The 26,055-nt window shown below is 41.5% G+C and overlaps 2 protein-coding genes across 4 annotated transcripts in view; one reads left to right on the forward strand and one right to left on the reverse strand.

Annotated features, from left to right (window-relative positions):
- Positions 1-402: 402 nt before the first annotated feature.
- RAG2 (recombination activating 2) lies at positions 403-7,481 on the reverse strand. Of its 3 annotated transcripts, XM_006275932.4 has the most exons (3): positions 3,881-4,482; positions 2,922-3,008; positions 403-2,833 (listed from the first exon to the last, which is right to left on the reverse strand). In XM_006275932.4, exon 3 carries the CDS (start codon positions 2,817-2,819, stop codon positions 1,215-1,217), a length of 1,605 nt encoding a protein of 534 aa, XP_006275994.1. In that variant the 5' UTR covers positions 2,820-2,833; positions 2,922-3,008; positions 3,881-4,482; the 3' UTR covers positions 403-1,214. The 3 variants fall into 3 exon arrangements, with proteins under 3 accessions (XP_006275994.1, XP_019332747.1, XP_006275995.1); XM_019477202.2 differs by lacking the exons at positions 2,922-3,008; positions 3,881-4,482 and adding an exon at positions 7,239-7,481; XM_006275933.4 differs by lacking the exon at positions 2,922-3,008.
- IFTAP (intraflagellar transport associated protein) overlaps positions 4,593-26,055 on the forward strand; it is a 66,531-nt gene continuing 45,068 nt past the window's right edge. The window contains exons 1-2 of the mRNA XM_019477208.2: positions 4,593-4,656; positions 20,225-20,374. Coding sequence (XP_019332753.1) covers positions 20,275-20,374 — 100 coding nt within the window. The 5' untranslated portion in view covers positions 4,593-4,656; positions 20,225-20,274. The remainder of the gene's footprint in view (positions 4,657-20,224; positions 20,375-26,055) is intronic.

Genomic DNA, 26,055 nt, shown 5'->3' on the forward strand with positions numbered 1-26,055 from the left:
AGCCCAAGGACCGAGCCCTGGGGGACCCCACTGCCCACATCCCTCCACTCTCTAGGTGCGAACCTCCAGCCAATTTGTGACCCATCGACTGTGTAGGCATTGACGCTACAGTCGCCTAATTTCTTAATGAGAATGGGGTGAGAGACAGTGTTGAAGGCCTTCCTAAAGGATGAGAAGGATGAGATAACTCTGTGGCATGGGACTCAAAGGAAATTATCAAAGTCCTGCTCAAAGTAAGCAAATCCTTTTGAAATCAATGAGAATTCTAGGCATGAGGGAGCTGCTGAATCAGGCCTTTATTAGACCTGATAGGCGTGATAAACAACTTTTAGCCTTTGTAGGCAAATGAAGACAGCTATTTCCAACTTGCAATTTATAGTATTTAATCATCAACAGAGTAGGTGGAAAAACATAGAAAGCTCTTTTTATTATTGCTTTATTAATTCAGTATATGCTTTAACAGACACAAACAAGTTACATATTGAGCTACTTGAAATCACTAATGTGTTAGCCATGAATACCATCTTTGAAAAGGAAATAAAATAGGTAGTCTGATTTTTGGACAAGCAGACCTCCCACAAGCTAACTTCAGCTGCTGATCACCTCTGAAAATCAAAGATCAGGTACCAAAATTAAGCACCCTAAAATGAAGGATTCCCAAATTAGATACAACAGACCTGAGCCACCACTGCATCATTTCAGTTTAATGCCAGCATAATTTATTTGATTGTAGTTCAATAGACTAGCATAAAACTAGATTAATGAAGCCAGGAATTTATGCCCTGTGTTTCTAGTTCTACTGACTGAGATACCAAAACAAAATGTGTGACATCATGTTCCAGATTCTAACTCTATTCTTCACACCAGATAGGGCCTTACTCTTCATTCTATTAAATTCTATTAAAGTCAGTGGGTTATTGTGGACTAAGGTTATGTAAATTGAGCAAGACTTTCAGAATCTGGCCTTTTGTGTTTTTTTATAGCTCCTGCACAATTGAGCTTTAATTCTGATTGTAACCCCTGGATGCTACTATAATATATATTAGCTTGAGCTTTTAAATTAGATTAAAATTGTCTAATAATTACAATTAAAAATAATAATAAAGAGCACACTACTAGGATCTCTAATATCCAATATACTTGCAACCATCATTGACTATCTTTGGCCTGTGACCTTATTTCATCTGAACAAAACATTAATCATTGGTGCAAATCTATTCAAATAACCGCCGAAGAAAGGATTTTTTCACTGGTGCCGTTATCCTCATGGTTGTTTTTCTCCGTAATGGCTTCATGGGTTGTTTTTTCAAAGGCAGCACCTTCTTAGGGGTTTGCAGCCCCTTAGCAAAATCCACATGCTCATTGCAGAAGTACTTGACATTAGCTTCTGAAAGGTGTAAAAGCATGTCTTCAGACAGGTCCATACACTGAGCATGGACCCAGTGGCCATCTCCATTGGAACAGAGGATCATAGCTGGTTTGTTCAGTTCAGTTGAATAGAATGGCACCCAGGTGTTAATGTCTATATCACATTTGGCAGAGCAGTTTATCCAGTAGCCTGTTTCTGATTCATCATCTTCATCATCCTCATTGTAGGTGTCAATATCATCATCATCAAACCTGTTGGCTTCAGTGCTAAAACAGAACTCTTCTGAATCTTCAAATGGAGTGGAGTCCCCTGGGTCTTCTGTAGATGTCTGGCTAAAAGTTTGTGCCGCCTGTTCTTCTTCTTCCTCACCTTCTGCTTTACATCTCAAAATGTAAAAGTAGTTTGCATCTGAAATCAGCTGCCTGTTGTCCCCTGGTATGCCCAGCAAGATAGCCCCATTACCCATATTACTACCAAACCATATCTTGCAGTGCTTAATATCTGGTGTCCAATCTGGGGCTTCCCTTTCCTCAATCTCTATTTTGTTGTCTTCTACAGTGACTGTATTGCAAACCATCCTTTTCTGGTTGTCAGCCATGTAGCCCCCGACAATGACAAACTCTTTGTTGCTTGTCTGTGTAACAATAGCACTGGATACAGAAATTCCCCCGGGCAAGATGGTGCAGCTCACAGCAGGGCTTCCTAGTGGGAGGTCAATTTTTAATCTGTACAGGTTGGGAGGTCTAATGTTATTTTCAAGGGAATGACCTCCTAAGATATAGATAGTATCATTTCTAGTAATGGAAACATGGAAAGAAAGTCCATCCTGAAGCTCAGGAAGGACATACGAGGTACAGCATCCAAACCCCAAATCCACCAAAAACACATGAGGCATACAGTCTACCACACTATTCCATTTTTCAGTGGTCCTTTGTCCAAAAGGGACATATGATCTTCCTCCAAATATAACAGTCATGCTTTTACCTCGGCTATGAACTGTATTAACTGTATGGCCATACCTAGCTTCAGGGACATCACCAACTAACTCTTTCTCAGTGCATTTAAAAGTGCACTTCTTGCTGGACTTACTTACTATACTTATAACATAGATCTTATTGGAAAGGTCATTATTTGGTGTTTTCCCACCATGGATGACGTATTGACATTTCTCAGACTCTTCACTGTCTTCAAGAATGCAGGTGGCAGGGTAGCGGAGAGGGGGAAGGTAGCAGGACTCCTTAGAAAAAAAAGCAGGCTTCAGTTTCATCTCATTCTTTTTTAAATCAAGGAGGAAAACGCCTGTGGGACAGGATCTCTTTGGCCAGCCTTTCTGTCCAAAAAAGAAGACTTGCCCATCAAAATTCAGAAGAGAAAAGCCTGGTTGAATCAAAGTTGAATTATTAACAGTTGATATAATCTGTAGGGACATTATGTCAGGTGACTGGCTCATTTTATGGTCAGAATCTGGAAAAAAAGAGACACAGAAAACCACATGAGGCATTGCTTAAACAGGGTCAGCGTGATTAAATCAGCAACCAATTGGCTATGTGACCTTGGGTTAGTCATGTCAATCCTGCACCTCTGTTTCCCCTTCTGTACAATAGTGACATTCACTCAGCTTTGTAAAGTGCTTTGAGATCTAGAAATAAAAAATGCAATATATTATGACAGCTAAGTTAAGAACCAAATAAGATATTACATTTCTATTGTAGTGCCAGAGCTGGGAAAAATACTGCAAAAATCAATGATGCTTTAAAAAAAAAATGTATTCGAACTTTAACAATGACTCTCCTCTGTGAATGTATTGCAGAAGAGGTGTACTGGAGATGGGAAGAATGCTCACTGAAAGGTGAATACTGAAGGTTATTCATGGAAAGCAAGTATTGAATATATAATTGTGACTGTTCAAATCAGAAACCTGATTCTAACAGTCCTGTTAGAATTCCTTTGTGCTGGCAGGGAAAGGAAACATATCATGGGGCTTGATCAAAAGTTTGCATTTTAAATTATTTATGGATGAACTGTAGACCAGGAATTAGCCATAGAAATTATTTAACACAACATTTTGAAAATCACAGTAAAGCAAGCTACAATCTACAGGTAGTTCATGAATGGAAAAAAAAAAACAACTAATCCCCTGCAAAATGATTTATGATTTTTTTTGCTGGTTTCTAGCTACCATATCACATTTGTCTACATCAGCTTCTCTGTGGCACAACTACAAGTTGCCTCACAATTTAACATGAGTGAACTGAGCAGGTAAATATTTCCTTAAAGTATATTCAGATTGAATGCAACGTAAGATAACAACTGTGAACAGTATTATTAAATTTCTACAGATGCTGGGTAACGTTGACTGCATTAATTAGGATTATATCCTGGAACTAATGCAGTTCGTACCGGTAATGGTGGCAAAATCCAGTCTTCCGTGAGCAGTGTATTTCAATCTACATGGAGGTGTACTACCTTGGAGTGCGTAGCCACAGGACTGACAAAGAGCTACGCGCTTACCCTGTACATAACACCAGGCAATGCTCAGTGATTATAGGAATAGCCGGCTCTCGTCAATTCCCAAGGGCCTGTTTCCTCGTGCCTTTAATAGCAGAATGAGTTACTTCAAGTCTGCCTTGTAGACCAGTCGGTGTCAACACTGATGTCAAGAGGTAGGCTGGCGGTTTTCAACCTTTTTCTTAGGCTCCAGGAGCCCCTCCATACACTGGAGGGGCTGCTTGGAAAAGGCCAGCTCTTGGTTTCTGAGCGACGTGGCAGCGAGATGCTGGGCTCCAGCAGGGCCTGGGTTCTCTAAACTCAAGATTTTTCAAAATAAGAGAGCAATTCGGCGGCGACTGCTGCCGCCAAGAGCTCAAGAGAGCCCCGTGGCTGCGGATTCCTATGTGAAATCTCCGGGTTTCTCTTGCCAGTCTGGTTTGCGCTCCGAACCGTGCCAAGGACCTCCATGCACTCCGGGGTGCTGTCAACCCCCTGGCTGAGAACCACAGGCCCAGCCACGAGCCCAGGGGGCTGAATGAGGCCCCTAGTGCCCCTGCACCTTGCCCTCGGGCCTGGCCTCGCGCTACGCCCACGAGGCCCGTGTCTCACCCCCCGCCCTACATGGGTCGGCCCCAGCGCTGCACTGGACGCCGGCCCCGCGGCCTTCTGGGAAGGGTAGTTCTATCGCTCGGGACGCGGGGCCCTCTCCAAGCGGGCCGTGCCGGGAAGGACTACAGCTCCCAGCAGCCCCCGGGGTTGCCCTGGGCCTGGCCGAGCGGCTCCGGGCGGGGGAACAGGTTGGCTCGGGGTGCAAAGGGGGGGTGCGGGTCTGGCTGGGCCTCGCGGGGGTGGGGGTCAGGGGCCCTGCTGCCGCGCTGCGCCGAGGGGCAGGCGGCGGCCTGGAGCCCGGTGGCGGCCAGGCACTGGGCTGTGGCACTGACAGCCGCTGAAGTCTCCCTTGTCTTGATCAGCATCATCATAATTGTTATTGTCATTATTACTATGATCATGCGTGCTGTTATTGATGCTATTGACATCATTACTGACATTATTATGAATATTAGCATTGGCATTTCCAATACGATTACTATTGATATGCATATTATGAATATTATTGGTGTTTCCAATACTGATAGGCATGTTATGGATATTACGGGTGTTTCCAAAATTATTATTATTATTAACAACAACAACAACAATAATAATATGCACATCATGGATATTACTGGTGTTTCCAACATTATTATTATTAATAACAATATGCATATTATTGATATTATTTGTGCTTTTGGTATTATGTATATTACGTATATGCATATTAATATGCATATTAAGTATAATATGTATAATATGCATATTATGGTGTTTCCAATATTATTAGTATTATTATTGGTGTTTCCAACATTATTGTTATTGATACACATACTATTGGTGTTTCTGATATTATTGTTATTATTATTATTAATAATAATAACAATAATGTATTATGGATATTATTGGTGTTTCCAATAATATTCATTATGACTTATAAATATGTATATTATGGATAGTATTGGTGTTTCCAATATTATTATTATTGATATTATTGGTGTTATCAACATTATTATTATTGATCTGCGTATTGTGCATATTATTGGTGGTTCTGATATTATTGATATCCATATTATAGATATTATTGGGGTGTTTGATATTATTACTATTATTTTTTTAATCATTATTATTAGTGATAGGCATATTGTGGATATTATTGATATTATTGTAGGTATTATTTATATTATTGCGGACATTGCCAGTATTATATTATTCCTATTATTATTGATGTTATTTTATGTTCATCATTATTATTGTTATGGTTTTTAGTACTACTAGTAATGCTATTATTATTAGATAATATTATAGTGATCATAACTTTAAAATGAGTGTAACCATAACTCTGACATGTTAACCATCATTTTAAATGAGAATAACTTTTAAATGATGATGGCAATGCGAGCAGCGTGAGAGTGATGTGGTGGTGGTGGTGGTGGTCCAGAAATGATGCGAGTGGCAAGGATTTCTTCAGGCGATGTCTTTTAATCAGACAAGGCAAGGCAAGGCAAGGCATTCTCTATTAGGTCTACTTCTCTGATGATGATGATGATAACTAATGATAATAATAAACCAGTGTGGGAAATGGTGCTAAATAGTGCGTTTCCCCCCTTGGGATTGTGGCTCCCTTTTGCTATAGCAGGATTGTGCTATATGTTTCCAAATTGTTCCTTAAGTTATGTTGCTTGTTCTGACAGTTCAGAAAACAGGAGATGAAAAAAGTCATGAAATTCAATTTAAAAGTCGTGAGATTTGTGGGGAGGAAAGGGGAGGAACTGCTAGGTTTTTTTTAGTGCTGAAAGTTTTAGGGTTCGTGGTTTCAGACCTTACTGGCACTGATAAAACAACCTCACTGAAAGCTGACTTCCTTCTGTTGTCACACAACTGTGGGTGTTAAGGCCTTAAGGAAAAAACTACATAGTAGGAGACTCACTCTAAAACTATGAGGAGTGGCCATGCTGAGTGGGACGTCCACCATCTCCTTTGGGATTTCTGTAGCACAGTCCTAGATAGAGTTCAAAACCTGTTTTTGTTTGCTGGGTAACTCTTGCCTTAGCTTGAAGGTTGTAGATTTCGCTGAATTTGACAGCCTTCTCAAAGCTGATACGACTGTGCAAAAAGATCAAGGCCTTGTACTGTAGGTGAAATTCAGCCATGGACCCTATGCATCATTTGAGCTGGTGATCTTTCTTTTGATGGCTTACATGAATGCAGTTAGCCCTGACTGGACTTTGTACAAAGGTGAATCTTCCCATATTAGAATTGGCAGCCTTCACACTGGAGGTTAAACAAAGATCCTCCCTGCCTGTCTCTGACTACTCAAAGGACAATGTTTTTAAAAGAGGAAGCTGTAACTTAGGTTTACTGGCTAATATTTTTTCTGCCTTTTGCTTTGTGGTTTCTTTGCCTCGTTATTTCGGGGGCCTCAGAAAAGTGGTAGATCTTCCACACTGCATTTCTTAGGCACATTTTGGGGAGGAGGGAGAAAATTCTCTGAAAATTCTCTGCCAAAGTGATTTAATCATGGTCTTGCCATTAATTTTACCTTCATATATGCACCTTAAAAATACCTATACCTTAAAAATCTTATTATTATAGCATCCACAGTCTTGCAAATTACTTTCCAAATATAGAACAGTACACATCTCTGTTCTGAAGAGTGTATGTTACAGACAAACCTAGATTAGGAATTTGAGGAAAGACATGACTGAAATGAATTGAAGGTGGTGATAGATGCACATCTTGGTGGGCACAAAGTATATTAGCTACATGTTTCTTTTCTGTTACTTACCTTAAATTATCTTTTGTTATCTCCCAACAGCAGTTCCTAGGTTTGGTTTCAGAGATCTCACATGCCAACATTAGATCTCTTCCACTACACATAAGTGAGCAGTTCCATAAGTAAGTGACAGACAGGTTTCTTGTAGGAAGGACTGAGTGGCTGGATCGAAAGCCGGTTGAGACAATGGATTCGGATTAGATTCTGACAGGGGAGAGGGTAATGGATTAGGAATGCTCCATAGAAATATTCCCTAGAGAGAAGAAGGGTGGGAGAAACATAGAGATGGCTCTAAGGAAAAAATGGAAAGTTTGGGATGAACAAGTTTTGGACAACAGTGTTTTTCTGATTGTTCTCTTTGACTATATATGCTAATTGATCAGTCATCTAAGTCACATGGTTTTGTTTCTGCCTTCTGATTAGGCAACTGACACATTTTAAATAGAGAATAAAGGAAAACAAACATCATTATTTAACATGACTTTTCAGTGTGAGTAATGATTTATGCCAACATTCAGAAAATTCCAGTATCCACACCCTTATTCACAAATATATGGCAACTGTCAGGATATTAACAAATAACAAATGATTTGATTCCAGAAATGCTAGCAAAGCATTCTGACTAATCTTTTAGTCATGAGAAGGTTTGGAAACCAGTGTGTTTGCTAATTGCATAGCTAAGATTTGACTCCCTAAGAAAAAAAGATGCCAGGGTAACAATACGTCTTACTAGTCAAAGCTCACTGCTGCTTATCAAATTCTCCCATCAGTCTGCAGGCATTGGTAACTTGGCACAAACATAGATGTTTAGTGCAGGAATTAAAAAGCTATTTGCAAGATTATATTTGTTTTCCTCTCCAGTGGTTCTGCCAATGCAGCATTTGTGTGTATGCTGCCCCCCCACAGCCTTCATCCTGATGGAACTAGTGCCCAAATCACACCCCCAAGACTTCTAGGTTGAAAAACAAATGTAGTTCCCAAATTCTGACTGATCAGATTCCCATCTGGATATCCAGGCAACTGTAAACCACCCAGTAAATGAAGTGTGCAGACTCAAAGTTTCCTAACTTCAGCACCCAAGTTTACTTGGGCAAGACAATGAACGTATCAGACCTACCTGGCTGATGGAGGGTTTCTCTTTCTCCTGAAATCTTTCTTTGTAACAGGGAATCAAATATCAGCACTTTATGGAATCTTCTCTGACTGCACAGGGGGCTGTGGCATAGAGAAGCAACCAGGCAAAGGGGAGGGGGGCTCTATATGCTTAGCTTGCAGATGTGCTCCTGAGCACTCATTTAATGTGGCTAACTGGCTGTGACCGTTTTTTTTTTGTTTTGTTTTTTTTTTTCACTTCAGATGGTACAAAAAAGCAGCCCAAAAGCTTGTACCTTTAGAAGCTTTAACCCTTTCTGGCCATACTAATAGTACACGTTTGCTAGTTTAGATTGTAAAATCTGTTGGTCAGGTACTAATTTTTCTTTGATATTTGTACAGTACTCAGCTTGGTGGGTTCTTCACCTTTAGCAGGGGTTTTGAACTGACATTTTGGTAAAAAAAAATAATAAAAAACTAAAGTCACTGCTGAGTTCAAAAAAAAATATGGGAAGTTGAATTTCTACAGACTCAGTAGAAAACCCACTTTGACCCGCATATTATTTTTTTCCTTTGAATTCACAGGCTACAATTAGATTATGACATTGAACCTGAACAAAGGAAGCAGTAAATGCATGCAACCCAAGGAGTGAGGTCTGGCTGGAGGTCTGATTCAAAGCCCACTGAAGTAAAAGGAAGCTTTTCAATTGACTTCAATGATCTCTTTGATTAGGGCCTAAAAGAAGAATACTGCTTTGTACACTTTTCTTGCATCTTTCATCAGACTTGCTCAGAGCACTTTTCCAGCAAACACTAATTAGCCTCTTAGCTCCTCTGAGACTATTGCTTTTACAGGGGGAAGTGAGGGAGGGAGCTTCAGGGCAAAGAGAGGGTCACATAGTGAGTAAGTGGAAGAAGAAGAAACAGAATTCACAGCTGCCTCAGCCCCCTTCTGTGGTTGGCAGGGCATCGCTACATCTACTGCTGAAATACTACCTCTGAAAGGGGAACACAGCAGCTGTTTTACATCACACAGTAACTTTGCAAAATAGGTTAGGACAGTCTGGTATTTGAAATTGCAATGGGGATTTAAATAGGAAGAGTGTGAAGTGGAATGTGGTCAATATTTCAGGGTAAATATACTGATCTCTTATGAAAAGCATCATGAAATCTTTATTAACTGTAATGCAGATAGGACTGTGGCTTTGTTCTTACTTGAAATTTGACACATCCCACAACAGTATCCTCTGACAGTCATAGCAGCTTATTTCTGCCACACGGAGGAGATCCCTCTGGTAATGGGGGATTTGTACCACAATGTTCAGAGCCAGAATCAAACTCGCCCAAAATTCAGGTGCTTACACATCAAATTTATAACTATTTTCAGCAGTACCTAGATGGTGTTTGTCAGTTTCCCATTCAAGTATTGACCCAGCCTGACCCTCTTTACTTTGTGTGATCAAAAGACAAGGTAGTCAAGCTGCAGAAATCACATACAAATTTCAAAAGAAAATTGAGATTTTTTTTCCTTCTCTCTGGCCTGATATTTTAGGTTCATCTTATTCTCCCTCTGTCAGTTAGCGTGCCTTATCTTTAGAAAATTGACTGTCTGGTATGATTACTTTGGTTCAGAGGACAGAAAAGTTAAACTTGTCCTGCAACAAAATGCTACTAAAAAGAAATTTCTATTTGATATGAATAGTGGTCCATCTAGTGCTCCTCTCTCCTACTGTGGTCAGTGGCTCTAGAGGAAAGGACAAGAAATCCTGGAGTAAGCAGTTCTGGAATAACTTGCCCACTAGGGAGGTCAGAAAAATGAGGTACAAAATTGTGTCAGTTTATTTGACAGTTAAAGGCACAAAACTATGTACAGATAGTATTCAATTGAGAGATCCATTCCTTTAAATCTTGTAGTTTAATAGAAGTAATTTATGTGGCATGTCTTATCCTGCTCACTCAGTAATCTGGAAGTATATTGAATGAACTGTTTTTTTCTTCCACTAGTATTCATTTAAATTAACATACATCTTAAATTTTCTTCATCCCAAATATTTCCAAACTTTTGACTGGACAAATGACAAATGTCACAAACCATATTGTTAGCCACTGACATGCAATCACTTCTGAGATGTAACTCCTCAGCTCACTAAGTGTACACCACAATATGTGGTGGCAGGCTGGCACAGAGTCAAGGCTAGGTATTCAGTTGGGAGGGTATGTTGTTGGAGACAGCTGGAATGTAAATCCCTGGAATTTAGCCAGGACCCTGGGGCTGACACTTTAGCTTTGGTGAAAGGCAGCATGGGGAGACTCAGTGACTTCTGAATAGGATTTCAGCTTTGTGTCTCATCTAAGGATCTAAAGACAGGAGGACAGGGACCTTAAGCACTGCCTTACTGGGCATTCAGTACATCTTTAGAAGAAGATGCGTTTTCTTTAGAGGCCTCATACCAAAGCTGAGAACCTCTACCTGTCTTTAGCTGCATAATCTGAGAAGATTGCACTCCAAGGGATTGTGGTTGCTGTCTTTTAGAGGAACAAATGTGAACAGAAAATGTTACCCTCTTAGCAGGTCCCTAGATTGTCTTTAAAACAGCACTGTCACTGCCATTTGTTACAATTTATCAGGCGCTGAACTCATACAGTATTTCCCTAATCAAGCAAGCTCAATACATTTTACTTGCCGCTAAAGCTGTTTGGCAGTTAGCAGTGCATCTACAAGGCAGTGATAGCTGGGCCCAGAGTCTTGACAGTACCATAAAGTTCAGACCTAAGACCAAATATTGCAGTAGTGTATCTGTATACAGCTCTCATTCAGGCAAATTGGCACGTGTGTTCATTCAAAGGCCTGCTTCTGCTCCCATTGAAGTCAGTGGCAAGCTTCCGGGTGACTTAAGTGGGATCAACATCAGGCCCTGTACTCTTGATAACTACTTTGAATTGACAGCTCTTGTGAGAAGCATCCAAAACATCCATGAATCATTTGAAAATAGTTCTCATTTGTAACTGAAACATCTGAGCTTTGATCTTGTTCATACCGTTCAGTTGACCTGCACCTGCTTATAACCAGAGCTTTCTTCTTTGAAGTTAATTCCAGGAGCTGCTGTCTCTTTACAGGTGGTGGGAGGGGAGGAGATGGGGGTGAGAGAATAGGGAGAGAAGGCCAGGTTACAAGGCAGGGATGTTTAATAGATTTAGGTTATCATCTCCTTAAGACAATGATTATGCCTTCTGATGTGTTTCCTTTTAAAAGTGCAGGTCTGCAAACATCCAGCCAACTTGTCAACACACAGAACAGGAATGTAATTTTCTTACCATTGTCTTCAAAGAACACTTTGTTCCTCTTCAGGAAATTGGGATTCTTAAAGATCACCCACTTACACCCTTTTTATCCCCTCCTCTCAAGGTACAGTATCATGCTATGATATGTAGGATTCTGTACTCTTTTCTTAAACAGGAAGTATTAAATAAAACAGTGTTAGCTGCACAGACACACAGATGCCCACTTAATCTGAGTTCTACTTTTGGTTCCTTTCTTCACATCTTGTCTTGAATTTTGCACAGCAGGGTGTCAGACTTACTTGGGTCCCAGGTTAGAGCTGGACCATGGTACTCCTTGTGGGCCAGATCAAAGTTGGACCATATGTGCTGCTGCAGTAGCCACAGTGGCAGTGGCTGTGGTGCAGGCATCAGTGGGAGTGGTTGAGGGTTTGGTGGCAATGGGGGCGCAGGGTCCAGCGAGGGTGGTGCACGGTCTCGGGGTGGAGGTTATGGCACAGGGGGCAGGAGGGTCATAGTCTGGCAGCAGTGGTGTGACGTCCAGCATCAGCAATTTTGGCTTGCATGCCCACTGGGGCAAAGGGCCCAACTTCCAATGCCCCCTGGTAGTCTGGTGGGCCAGAGAGGTTCTGTGTTTTGAATCTAGCCTGTGGGCTGTAGGACACCCCTGCTGTACAGCATGTAGAACCATCTAGTGGCTGAATGACGTAGGACAACTAAATGGTATAGTGACTGCTGTGCTTGCTAAGCAGGATGGAACACTACTTTCTGTGAAGTTTTTTCCTGATATTTCTGGGCTCATGCACAGGCTGGAAATAGTATGGATAGCACATGTTTTTTCTGTCTTACCTGCTAATTGCACTTCTTTTTAGACCCATGTTTAGTTATGTTCTACAATAGTATCATCTCATTCTTTATTGCTATAATGTAGCAAATCTGTACCTAATGAGGACTTCATGGTCATCAGTAAGTTGAACACTAACATGACAGTGGGACAGAATTCAGGTAAGATACCTTTGTTGCCAAAGTGCTGGCTCCAACTATTTAAGTTAAATGAGAATCTGTTCTAATGGTAGCATAGGGCCCATGACATCTATGTGAGCAATGGTGTTTGTGTTCACCACTCTCAGTAAACCCACACAAGTCTGTCTAACAGTCTGTGGGATTTTATGGTACTGTTATTAGGAGCAGACTGGCATTATGCTGGCATTGCTCTATTGGGGGCAAGTAACCTGCTGCAGTAGCCTGGGAGGGGAGGCATTTGGGAACTTGAGGATGTATAGTTTAATTTCAGGTCAGCCTGCTGCACTAGGAAGGGAGTACATTTTTTGGATACTACACCTGGTATAGAGTAAGTTTGCCAACACTGCCACATGCCTAAGGCTTTATCTACTTCCCACGCTGTGCTGCCTAACTGCATGTAGAAGGGAAGTAGCAGACCTGTGGAACCTTTTTTTCCTTTACCTTGCCCAAAGGGAGTCCCTGGACTTCAGATCTTATTGTTGGAAGACCATAGTATATAAGCTTTATGGATGAAATGTGTTTTAGAAGCATAAGCTGCTTATCTTTGTCACCTAAACTAGATAAGAATAGATTTTGGTTTTATGAGCTGTTTTTTGGAACTGGGTATTTCAAGGTGCTATAGAAAACAATGACTGAGTCAGATAAAGATAGTACAGTGACTGCAGGGAAATATATTATGTGCTAGATAGTGCATAAGAGTTGCAATGAGTCTAACACATTCACATTTAGATTTAGGACGGTGACAAACCAGTGCTCAAGAATATAGTGTAAAATAGGAAGCCAGCGTTTCACAGCTACTACATTTTTCATTGTTTAATGGAATTAATAACTGTGTAATTGAAATCATGCTAATACTCAGCTGACCTTCCTCTGTGATTCAGTGCAGACATTTTTGGTTTGGTTTAGACAGCTGGGAGGAAGACTACATTTTGGGAAATAGAATTGATTCTGCACAATCTGCAGATGATCAGCAAGTCTTAATGAGTGATAGCCTCAAGAAACCTAAATACAGTAATGTGGATGGATGAGCAGGAAAGAAATGCAAATTTTGAAGAAGGAAGAAAATACGGCTTCTTAAACATACCATTTTCAGAAACTCTTTTCTCTTTTACTATGCAGAGCTTCCAACTCCTGGGTAGGATTCAGGAGTTTTTGACATCCTGTTCCCACCATGAAAAACTTCAGAACTCCTTTGCAACTCCAATAAGGAAAAATAACATCAATGGCAAGACAGTCAGCAATAGTGGACACTGATCCACTTGGAACTGGACTGACTCACCAGTGCATTTCACATAGGCTGTCAAACAACTGTCGTGTGACTGATTTTTGGCCACTATCATCTAGATCCGTATTTTATCTGGTGCCCTAGCACTTAGGCTAGGGACAGACATTCAAAAAGCTGGAGCTTGAATTGATTCAGCCTTTGCAGGTTAGTCTAACCTGCCTAGGCTGAACCAGTTTGTAACAGGACAAACATTCGTTCTGGATGGAGGCAAAGCAGGCACACGCCTGAAGTTGCTCAGGCCAGGAGCCGGGGGTGCTAGAGCAGGCCCTCGGCTGCAGGGAAGCTTTGGGGGGAGGCATGGCCAACCCAGGCTGAACTGGCCGGGGAGGGGTTTAATTCCCTTTCTCTATCTTACCGGCTGGGACCTGAGCCGGGTCTGCTGGGCGCTTCCCCTTCGCTGCTACAGCAGCAGGCACCATGGCCTCTGAGGCAGAGCGGAGCAGGGAGAAGAGTTAGTCTTCCCTCTACCGAGCTGAGTTTGCCCACCCTTGCTGCCGCGCTCTCTTCCCCCACCCAGGGGCCCTGCCTGGCTGTGTCCCCACCCAGCTGCTGCAGCAGGAGGGGGCAGGGCCCTTGGGTGCAGCAGCCTCTGTTGTAAAGTGGGGGAGTAAGCCCCTTCCTGGCGGGGGTGCTGTGCTGCGGGGCTGGCAGAGCTGCAGCGGCATTGAGGTCCAGAGCGGGCCAGAGCCTTGCAAGCCTGCCTCCTCCCCCCCCCCCAATGGTGCCATACTCCCTAGCAACTCTGCCAGTCCTGCAGAGTGGCACTGCTGGGAAGGGGCTCATGCTCTGTGAAGTGGTGACAGGTGCTGCCCATCACCGTCACTCATTCACTGCTCCCTGCTCCAGCTGCCAGCTGCGAAGGGTCTGGCCCCCATTGCTCAGTTTGTGCGCAGGGCAAACCTCCTCCAGGCAGGAGGAGGATTATTCAGCCACTGACCCTGACCACAGGCCCAGCAGGAGCTGCAGCCGGGCCGGGCAGACCCTGATGTGGTGCCAGCGGCCATCCGAATAAGTCTCATTCTGCCCAGCAGGAGCTTGCCCCAAGCATAGAGCGGCCATTGGCATTGAGTGGGGTCTGCCTGGCCTGGCTGCTGCTGTTGCTCTGTGCTTAGGTCAGCCCCCTCCCTGCAGGAGGAGGCTTATTCAGATGCTGACTCAGAGCACAGAGTGGCGGCTGCAGCTGTGCCAGGCAGACCCCGCTTCAATGCTGGCAGCCGCTCTGTACTTGGGGCAAGCCCCCACTGGGCAGGAGGAGGCTTATTCGGGTGCCGGCCTCTGGCACCGCATTGGGGTCTGCCTAGCACGGCCGCAGCCGCCGCTCTGTGCTCCAAGCCAGCCCCCTCCTGGCAGGAGTGGGCTTATTCAGCCACTGGCTCCAAGCAGAGGCCAAGCAGCAGTGCCAGCAGCCAGAGGTCTCTGGTTTAACGTGGATCAGCAAGAGGCCTGGGACAGACATTGCATAAACTGGTTTGACCCAAATCACTTAAGTCTGATACTACATTCAACTAGATTTATCTAAAACTGGTTTCAGCCATTTTCAAGGTGGTTTATGTGCACTGAACGTCTGTTCTGTTGTAACAGTTTACAACGTTCGTTCAGTTTAAACCAGTTCAGTTTACGTCTGTTCAGTTTAAACCAGTTTTTGATCACTTAAATCAGTTTGTGTGTAATGTCTGTCCCTAGCCTTAAAGGCCCTATATGGGCCCCATTCCTTCTGCAGCCTATTTTTTTCCTCCCGCAAGTTAGGGTCTTGAGTTCAATAGGAGTTGTTCCTTATTTTGCATGGGATCAGTTAGGGTGGATGACAACTGTGACTCTACAAACTTCCTGTTTTGTACTGTCTGTTCTTCAGGTGGGCCGGTTATGCCTTTCAAAAGGCATATAAATCATTTAAAAGAAATATCCTGAGAATAGAGCCTATCAATCTTATAAATCTGGAGTGATTCTCAAGAATCAGGAGGTCCAGAATTTGAAGTTAGTAGAAAGTTCATCTCTAATGTCTGCTGCATAGTGTGAACTGCATTTATGTCTTGGACTTACTCATTTTTAGAACAGTTTCAAATGTAGTGTATCTCATAAATGAAAATGTTGGCTTGTCTGGTTTCCCTTGTTCACACCACAAAACTTTTGCATAGGTTGACACATTTTGACAACCACTAGGCTTTACTGAGAGACACTTGGGAGTGAAATTGAAAGGATGTAACAGATTGTCAACTGGAATAAAAATGAGCCGATATAAGAATCTTAATAAATAGACATACAGATTAGAAAAAAGAGTTATCACAGTTTTCCTAACAAATTATCAGCTAAAAACAATCTGTTAATTGTGAGAGTGCTGAAATTCCTCAAAGCGTCAGCTCCATTGCTTTTCATCATCTAGACCAACATGACATAGAAGTCAACGGTTCTGCAAGGCACCTGGAATTAGGGTGAGGAGATCATGGGTGTTGAACCCAAGTGCAAAACTATCTGTATCTTGCACTGTGTGAAAAACTGGAGGTCCATTGTACTTGATGGAATCTAATGTTTAATGAGGATCCATTTGACTCGTCTTGCTCATCATCTGCTATTTCCAAGAGAGAGAGACTGGGGGCAACCCCGTGCAAATTTATTGGAGCATTGTATCTTTGGGCCCGCTCTAGTTTTATTGTTGGGTTTCTGGATTTAAATTCTTCACTAAAATAGCAAAGTTCTAGTAAAGGCAGCAGGATTTATGAATTGTTCAAATTACATATTTCATTTCTGTAGCCAAAATGAACATTTCAAGCTTTAGTGTAGGTAAAGCAAAACTGATCACATTTACACTCCTGTAAATCTGGAATAACTGTTGGCTTCAGTGGAGCTACTGCAGATTTATGGCTATAAGCAAGGTAAGCATCTAGTCCATTCTTCTGCAGAGAAACCTGAGAAAGAAGTGCCTTTTTGTCAAGCTTGGAAATGACTGAGAAATTTTCTCTCACATTTTTAACAAGCAGGACTAGAATCAGTTGTATTTGTCCCTGTAATGAATGCATGTTATGCCCTTAGGTCTGATGGGAGATACATAGGTCAGGTCCAGGACAATGAAACTAGGTTGCATTAAGTCTTTTGAGGTTATTTACTTGTTAAGGTTTTTTACTGAGATTTAAGGCACAGTATATTACACTTTTTGTCCTTGGCACCCACAATTAATTCTTCATGAAGCTGGGGTCTGATACTTTATCAGTAGTATTTGGCTGGGCATCCTTCCATGGGGGTCAGTATTACATCTTCTCTCCAACTGTAAAGATGGACCCAGAACTAAGTTTTTGTGTTCAGGCCTTGTGCCACTGCTGCCCTGCAACTTTTGCTACAGAACATGTTCAGACCTAGAGTGGAATGCCCCGTGCACTCAGGGCCAGATCCACGGGTGACTGGTGCCTTCTGAGTCAGGGTGGGGCACATGCCCCCAGCAGTCAGCAACCGGGAGCAGGGGGGTCCCACTGCGGCTGATCCTGCTGACCTGCAAGTGGCAGCGGTGCACCGCTGACACTTTCGGGTGCGCTGCTACTTTTGGATGAGCGTGATTTGCCACGAGGGGAATGCTTCTCCTGGCGCCCCCACTTCCTGACTGGCACTCTCAGGGTGGGCACCAGTGCTCTCGCCTGTCTCCCCTGCCCAGGAACGCTGACTGTTAGGGGGTGCACATACCCCCCTGTACACACCCTACATGTCGCCACTGGGCAGATCCAGAATGGGTGCAATGATGCAGTCATACCTTCCTTTTAGACCATGCCATGGGAACAGCAGCTGGGGACTTTAAGTCCCCAAAGTAGATAAAAACCCTGTCCCGCACTCTTGGCACCCTGTCCCTTCCCCTGTGTGCTCAGTGGTACCTCTCTTCCCTTCCCTTCCATTCCCCCCACCCCCTAAGCCTGCTGCTGCTGGTGTCCCCTCTGTCCGTGGCTCACCCTGGGATGTGGAGAGCTTCAGAGCTGCTCCTGCCCTGTTCCAGCTGGGCTCTGTGGGGAGTGGGGCTCATCTGGTAACAGCAGCACTGGTGGTGGCAGCAGCACTCAAGTGATTATGAGGTGGGCAAAGGCATCACACTACAAGCCAACACAGAAGCTGTATCTCAAGGTGATAATTAAAGTTGCAGAGGGCAGTGGGGAGTTCACTGGCTGACACAGCAGGCATTTTATTCCTGGTGATTTGTTGGCATCACCTAAACCCTCTGTTTTGCCATATATAATGTGGACATATTAATTTTTGGCACCTACCTTGCAGGATTACTGTGAAGTTTAATTCATTAATACTTGCAGAGCCCTGAGAGCTCCCTATTAGGTACTGTGGTAGGGTAGGACATTGTTGTAGTTATTGTAGTTATTATTTAGTTACTTGTTAAAGAATGAGGTTGGTTAACAAAGACCTTATAATGCCCCCTAGTCTTTCGCACAAAGAAATATACTTAGAGTAATGACTCTAATAACTGAACAGTAATGAAAAATAAAAAAGGCATTGCTTCCTTCTGAAAACCACTAGAATTTGCATAAACCACTTTGACTGTCTGGTAAATGCTTATATGCTCGGTCAGTCCCTAGAGAGATTAATATTAGCTTGTTTTTAGTGAAACTTCATAAAAGCGTTGTGTATTTTGGGCCATGTGTATTTTTTAACTTCAAAACAATAAACTCTTCTGCCAGTCAACAGCATACCAAAGTTAGGATAAGACATAAAAAACATGGCTTATTTTGTTGTTGTGGTTTGAGTGTTCCTTGTTCAATCTGCTTTAACTATGAATCCAAGATAATGGTTGAAAACCTACCTTGTTTGAAGTCAACTGGATTCAGTGAATACAAGATTTTGTCTGATAAACTATTTCTTACTGTTGTAAATTAGGTATTGGATTTACAAAAGGCAAGATGCCCAGGGCCACATGAAAAACAACATATCTAATAGTCATTCACCTTTATTGCAATTGTGTCTACAAATGGTATTTATATATACACAACTAAGTTACCTCTTGAATGCAGAACTGTAGAAATGTATGCAAAATGACACATCTGTTTATTTAATTTGGACTTATATCCTTTGGAAGTCAGGTCCTTATGTATACTGAATGTTGTTGTTATTATGATTATTACAATTATTAATGGACTTTACATAGCTTTCTGAAGTGCTATACACATTAATTTGGGCACCACTGAAACAGAGCTCCCTCGAGGCTGTTGTTTTTCTTATGCTCTGTGGAGGCAATCAGGATGGGCTCGGAAGTAGTAGTTGGTAACCAGAAAATGGTGACAGGGCACTAGCTCTTAGCATTTGTTCACTCTTCCAGATAGAGACCATGCTTTCCTAGGTGTATACAGTGCCTTCAATAATGCACCCCAATCTCTATCTAGTTCCTCAGTATGCATAAAAATAGTAGCAACACATTCTTTCATGATATAGTACAATGCTTTGATGATATAGTGCAAGATAGGGCTTTGATGATATAGTGCTTTGATGATAGGACTTTGATGATATAGTGCAAAATGCACCTGTTAAATGAGCTGGTGGATTAAGTCCAGATTTCCACTGTACAGGTATACCTATCATACAGTCCAACACAATGACTAGCTTCTGGGCTATACCTGTGTTGCATGGCGTAGTGCTGAGCAAAGATAAACAACCTAGCTGTAAGCATCCCAGAAACAGCATACCTGTGTTATACCGGTGCTCCACCCAGGGTGATATGCACTGCTTTTCAACAGGGCTGATTAACCCAAGGCAAAGTGCTGTCCTAATGTGACTATACTGTCTTTTTAGATCCAGTCAAATTCTTGGGTATCTATCTCTTACTGCATTATGCCTTTTACATATACACTAAACAACTCCCTTTTAGCACCCCCCCCCCCCCCCAGGGTTGGCTAGGCAGTGATACTAAACTACTTAGACATGGATCCTCAAGAATAAAGTAGAAAGCACATTGCCAAGGTGTCTTGAGAGAGGCATATGTCATCCCATGCCCAGGAAATACCTGTTCTGTGGATACAAGTGTTTAATCTTTAAGGATGACAGACCAGGACCTGTCACCTAAATAAAGCTGGAATAACTGTCCTTGATCTGGCTAATGGCCTTTCATGGGTAAACTCCTGTGCTAGTTTAGAGCCCTATTGAAGGGTTCAGGAGCATCAGAAAGAACGGACTCTTGGCATTGTAATGCTAACCTGCCTTGTGCAAATTAGAGAACTTGTTTTTGTAGTCTAAAAATAAAACCCAAACAAGTCCTCAAACTCCCTAAACTCCAATTTGTTTTCTTCCTGTAGAAAAAAAGAAGTCTTAAAGTCACACTGTTTACGGCTTTCCTTTTTTATTGCAGATGAAGCCTGTCACAACGGATATGACTGTTTGACTGTCAGGGTTGTGATCATGGAAAAGCAACCGTTAAACAGCATCCTTGATCAGTTTATCAATAGCCATGAGCAGACGTATGAAGAGTTTCTAGGCACGTTCACTTATCTTTTGAAAGGTATGTCAACTTCCAGAATCTCACAGAACAAATTCAGTTTGCAAAGTGAAATCTTTTTCAAGTATAAAGAGAGATAACCTTGTCCACTGGGTAGGGTACTGACCAGCCAAGCTCAGAGACATGGATTCTCTTTCTAGTACCACCACTAACCTGCTGCATAACCTTGAGTGGGTCATTTCAGTTCTCTTCGCTTTCATTTTCCCTGCTGCTTTTTTTTGGGTTGTCTATTTAGATTATAATATCTTGGGGGCAGAAACTGGCAGTTACTGTGTGTATGTACAGTACCTAGCACAGTGAGTACTTAGACTTGACTGGGGCCACCACATCTGGAATGATAATAGGTTAAGTCGTGGGTGTTTAGTTGTTTCGTTTTTTCCTGTTTCTTTAATGAGATGGTACTTTGAGAAACCTGGCGGTTGTCTCATTTTGTTGTTTGAGCTAATGATCACCTTTGAAATCCACAGCATCACCATTATTAACCACTTTAAATAGCTTGTTAGGGCCTGAACATAATGCTAGATGAGCATTATGTAAGAAGTCAGGAATCTTTCCTGGACCTGCATTTCATTGTGGTTTAGGAATGTGGAAGACACTGAGCCAGAATTTTTCTACTTTGAGCAACTTCAGGTAATCATTATTCACCTGACAATATAGATTTTGTTCCCCACCCCCCCATATTTCAGAATTTTTGCTGCAGTGCCTTTCACTGAAATCAAGTGAAATCAAGTTGATTAGAGCAGAACCTCAGAATTATATTCATTAAAAATTAATCCTTTTATTTTGAAGACATGCAGCAATACAAGATGGCCTGTGGCTTCTGGTTGTGTGAACACTGATTTTATGAACACTGATTACATGTATTGTCCAAGCTATGATATTTACTAACTTGGTCCTCTGAGTAACTTGGGTCAGTGAGGGATGAGTTTGGTCAAAGCAGAAGACCTTAGACTGAATGAGGATTTTAAGTTTTTTTTCTTAGGTTTGCATGGTTTCTAAATTCAGTGAGCATTAGTGCAACTTAAACAGCCTCCAAGATTTGGATAGGGAAGTTCAGCTCTGGGTGCAAAATATGTAGCTCAGACTCATCTCTGATGAGCACAGACCTAGGGATTCTTTAAATCAGTCTTATAAAATGAATATGTCAGTTTGATATTGCCGAATTACATTGCTTGCAACCGCAGTTGTCTATTAAGAGTGATATCCCTATATTATTCCAGAAGTAATGTATTTTCCAATTACACCATGTGGCACGATCCATTGATTGGCACTCAGAACCCTGCTCTGTCCTTGTCCTTCAGGCAGAACTGAGTGTCAGTCACAGGCATTGAAGCAGAAAACCAGTCAGGGGGAGTGGAAACGGCTCTTGTGGCAGGCTTCCTTTCCCAGACTCAGAAAACCAAAGGAGAAATTCAGACATTGGAAAATAAGATTAGGTAATTTAAAATTTGCTTCTGGTACAAATCCTACTATTTTGTGTTGAGCTTGTTTAACTGAGGAGAACTGAGACCTTCAAGCATAGGGAACAGATCACCTTGCAAAAAGCTACAGGATGTATCTCCATCACATTGATACTCAGTACAGCATCTGCCTCCAAATATATGCATATAAAACATAACTGGAGTTCCAGCTGCAATAAATGATTGTACCAGCACAGAAAACTGCATTTCTAAACAAAATAACTTGGGTTGCTTTTTTTTTCCCCTTTCAAAATACCCAAAGGCACTGGTTTACATTATAAATTAATGACCTGCAAAAATTCCACTTAAAGCACAAAGCCTTTCAGGGTTGGAACAGTGCAAAATGCATTTTAAACTATCACTTTCCTATTTTCTTTATTTTGCACTCACATATCTTGAAAAATAGTCATTCAGATTTTAATGAAAATAATTTAAAAGGAAAATGGGGTGGCTCAGGCTGTATCTGATACTAGGGCACAGCTTTTTCACTTTCAGGTCACAAGTTCAAATCCTAACTATTACCAGATTTAAAAAAATGACCTGTGATATTTGCAAGATTAAATCTGAATGCACAGTTTCTATGATTATATCTTTGGAGACCAGGCACTGCAGTATTAAGCACTGTACTCAGACATTTTTAGACATGTAATAACCATAAATATGCATAAATATCCAATATGGCTATGCTCTTGTGTGTGCAAAGGTATACATGCTTCTATATGCCGATTTCTTCATGAGGACTTAGTACTTCGTTTAAATAATGATTTTCCTTGAAAGTTACTGCTATCTAAAGGGTCTTTGCTGGTCATATGGTTAGAAAAACAGGATAGAAAGAAACCCCAAAAGATTCTTAGAGTGTTCAGTGTGTTGAGGATGTGAGCTACCCTGAAATATTTTATTATGTTTATATTTATATTTATGTTGACACTCTTCTATTGACAGTGTTTTAAACCTCTGTTCCTTTTAAGTTTAGGAAGCTGAATATTAATGGAATTTAGCACTTCTTATCTTCTTTGGCTATATTAAAAATATTTGTCTCCAAGAAAGAAAAAAGAATACCAATTATGTAATATTGTCTGTGCTTTACATTACCCTCTGCTGCGGTATACAGAAATGGATAGAGATTCTATTATTATTATTATTATTATTATTATACTCCAAGTTAAAAGTCTTCTATTAGCATAATTAGGCTAAATTGTAGAATGGAAAGGCTAGGATCCTATACCTAAAAGCTTTGTATGGTTTATCTAGCAATAATTCTGTTTTAAGTGTCCCATGAAACCCTTGCTAGGGGAAAAAAATAAAACATATCTTTAGTACAGGAAATTCATCTTCCTGATTTGGGAAATACCAAGTGTAACCATCTTGAATCCAGAGTCTACGAGTGTGTTTATACATGTGCTCTGGGAGTGAGGAGTGGGGGTGGACTTTAATTAGACTTTAATTAAAGTGCCCCGAGTATCACATCTATGAGTTTCCTTGTGCTGGAAAATGGTGGCGGGGGTGCTTTAGCTAAAGCTTGTCAAACGAGCTTTAGTTAAAGCGCCCATGCCACCATTTTTCAGTGTGGGGATGCTGATACACATGATGCTGGAGTCTGCTGGAGCATGGTATTTACCATGCTTCAGCAGACTTGATTAATTAATTACAGCACATTGTAGCAGCTTCGCTGCTCATGTATAGGTGCCCTATAACACTAAAATTGACCTGCTGCTTGTGGGAGAATGAGAGTTCAAAAACCAATTGACTAGCACAACTAACTTCTATCAGAACTTACGATGATGGTAAGTAGATGGTTCAAATTTGTTAAACATCACTTCAGAAAGAGTAAACTCAGCATTTTAAACATTTGAAGTCCTGCAAAAATGACTCAGATTTTGAATATATCATCTTTCAGAAATTCAAAATATGTGACAGTACTCCATGCATAATTGGTGGAGAATTTATTAATTTTTATTGATCCTTTTATGTAGATGGGCAGTTGAGATTAGCCTTCAAGGTGTCCTTGAATCTCTTCTTTTGCCTACCTCTAGAGCAGTGACCATTGGTGAGTTGGGAGTGTAGGACCTGTTTAAGGAGCTGGTTGTCAGGCATCCTTATAACATGTCCTGTCTAATAGAACTGGTACCATACCATATAAACATGGCTTCAATACCAGCCAGAATTATGTCTTCTGTTCTTCCAACTGATATGGAGGATTTTCCAAAGACATTACCGATGACAAAATTTCAAAGCTTTCAGATGTTTCTAATCTGACATCCAAGTTTCACCCACATACAACAGAGTAAGGATGACAACAGCCTGGCAGACAGGAAGTTTGGTTTGGCTCCTGATATCATGATCATCAAAGACATGTTTTTGGAGATGTCCAAAAGCAGCACTGGCAGATTTTATCTGGTGTTGAATATCGTCATCTATGTTTAGCTTTTGGGAAAGGTGGCTACCTAGGCAGGGGAAATGCTCAACATTATCCAGGGATTGCCTTCTAATTGTAATATGTGGAGGAGTTGCTGGTTGGTTTGGGGTGGGTTGGTAAAGTGTCTTAGTTTTCATGAAGCTGACAGTGACTCCAAACATTTTCTATGCTTCTCAGAAGCAATCGAGAGCTTGCTGAAGCTCTTTTATTGCGTAGTACACACAACACAGTCACTGGCATATTGAAAATCAGAAATAGAGGGGTTTGTTGTCTTTGATTGGGAACATAACTGATTGATATTAAGGAGATCTGCGTCCGTGCAATACTGGATATTGACTCTAGATGGAAGTCTGTCAACAACAAGATGCAGACTAGCTGTGATATAGGTAGAAAAGACTGTTGGTGCAATCACACATCCTTGCTTGAGTCCAGTTCTAAAAGTCCATTTCTAAGCTATTGCTTAGGACACAGTGAAAGAGTCTGATAGTGGCAATAGTCTGATAATGGCAATTTTAGTGGGGATTCAAATCTTATTTGGATCTTCCATAGGGCATCTCTTGTGCCTGAATCAAAGGCCTTAGTTCAGTGAAGTCCATGTAAAGATCTTGGTGTTGTTTGCAACACTTCTCCCACAGCTGTCTAGCAACAAACATCTTATCTATTATACTTTTGTGTGGTCTGAAACCACCTTGAGGCTTAGAGGGGATCTCCTAAGCAAGGAAAGGGAGTTTGAGGAAAAAGTAGGCAAGGATCTTCCAGCTATGGAATTGGACAGGCATGCAATACCACAATCATTGCTGCAACCTGTTTTATCTCCTTTTTGTCTATGAGAATGATTCTGTCATCTGTCAAGTCACTGGCAATTTTTTTCATGTTTCCAGATTTTCAAAATAATGATGTGTATCTGGAGTGAGAGCTTTTTCCCACCTTACAGATTTCAGCTGGTATTCCACCAGGACCACATGCTTTGTTGTTCTTCATCTGCTTAATGGCTTTCAAGACCTCTTGATAAGTTGATGGATATGCAAGGCAGTTCTCAATGGGGTCTTATGGAATGGTTTTAGCTTTCAATGACTTTGAAACCCCAGGAAATAACTTATGAGATAACGTTACATATGGAGGTTGTGTCATATTTTCAGTACTGGATATTCACAGAACTAGTTTATGTCCCAGTCTCTCTTAGAATTTGAACATTCTCCACCCTGCCACTTTTATCGCCATGTGATGTACTGTGCAAAAATGCTTTCTTTAGCTTTAAAATACATTTAAAAATCTGTCATAGAAAAAGTGTGCTACAAAATAACAACAGATCATGTGTTGTTTTTTTTCTAATCCTGAGGTGGAATGAGCAGTTAATTAGAGCAAAACACTTCTTCTTTTTTCCTCCCACAAAAACAGGGAGAAAAAATTAGCAGTAGTCCAAGCTACATTTTCATCTGAATTTTAAATTAGGCCCACAAATGAAGAATGCCAGCTTCTGCTTTAGTCTGTTATACATGGAGATTCTTCTAGCAACAAAACGGTTATCTGAATCAGTGTTCATATTCTGAATGTTTCAAGTTTGAAGGTGGTTGTTCAACCCATTCTAGCTATTACATATTCCACCTCCCAAATAGGGGTTTTGACTGTTTTTTAAAATCATATCCCTCTTTAAGGAAGGTAAGCTGTCATGTCATTCATTGATTGATACCCTGAACTCTCTTGTTTTGATACTTTTGCAAGCAGCAGGCTTGGTAGCAAAGGAAGTTGGAAACTGGCTGACCACTTTTGTGCTTCCAGGTGGCATTTAAGAGGCATTTTCTGTGCTG

The sequence above is a fragment of the Alligator mississippiensis genome, chromosome 2 (genome assembly GCF_030867095.1).
Source record: "Alligator mississippiensis isolate rAllMis1 chromosome 2, rAllMis1, whole genome shotgun sequence".
NCBI lineage: Eukaryota > Metazoa > Chordata > Crocodylia > Alligatoridae > Alligator > Alligator mississippiensis.

Coding starts and splice junctions, on each gene's coding strand:
- RAG2 (XM_019477202.2), bottom strand. CDS start 2,819: ATGAGCCAGTCACCTGACATAATGTCCCTACAGATTATATCAACTGTT.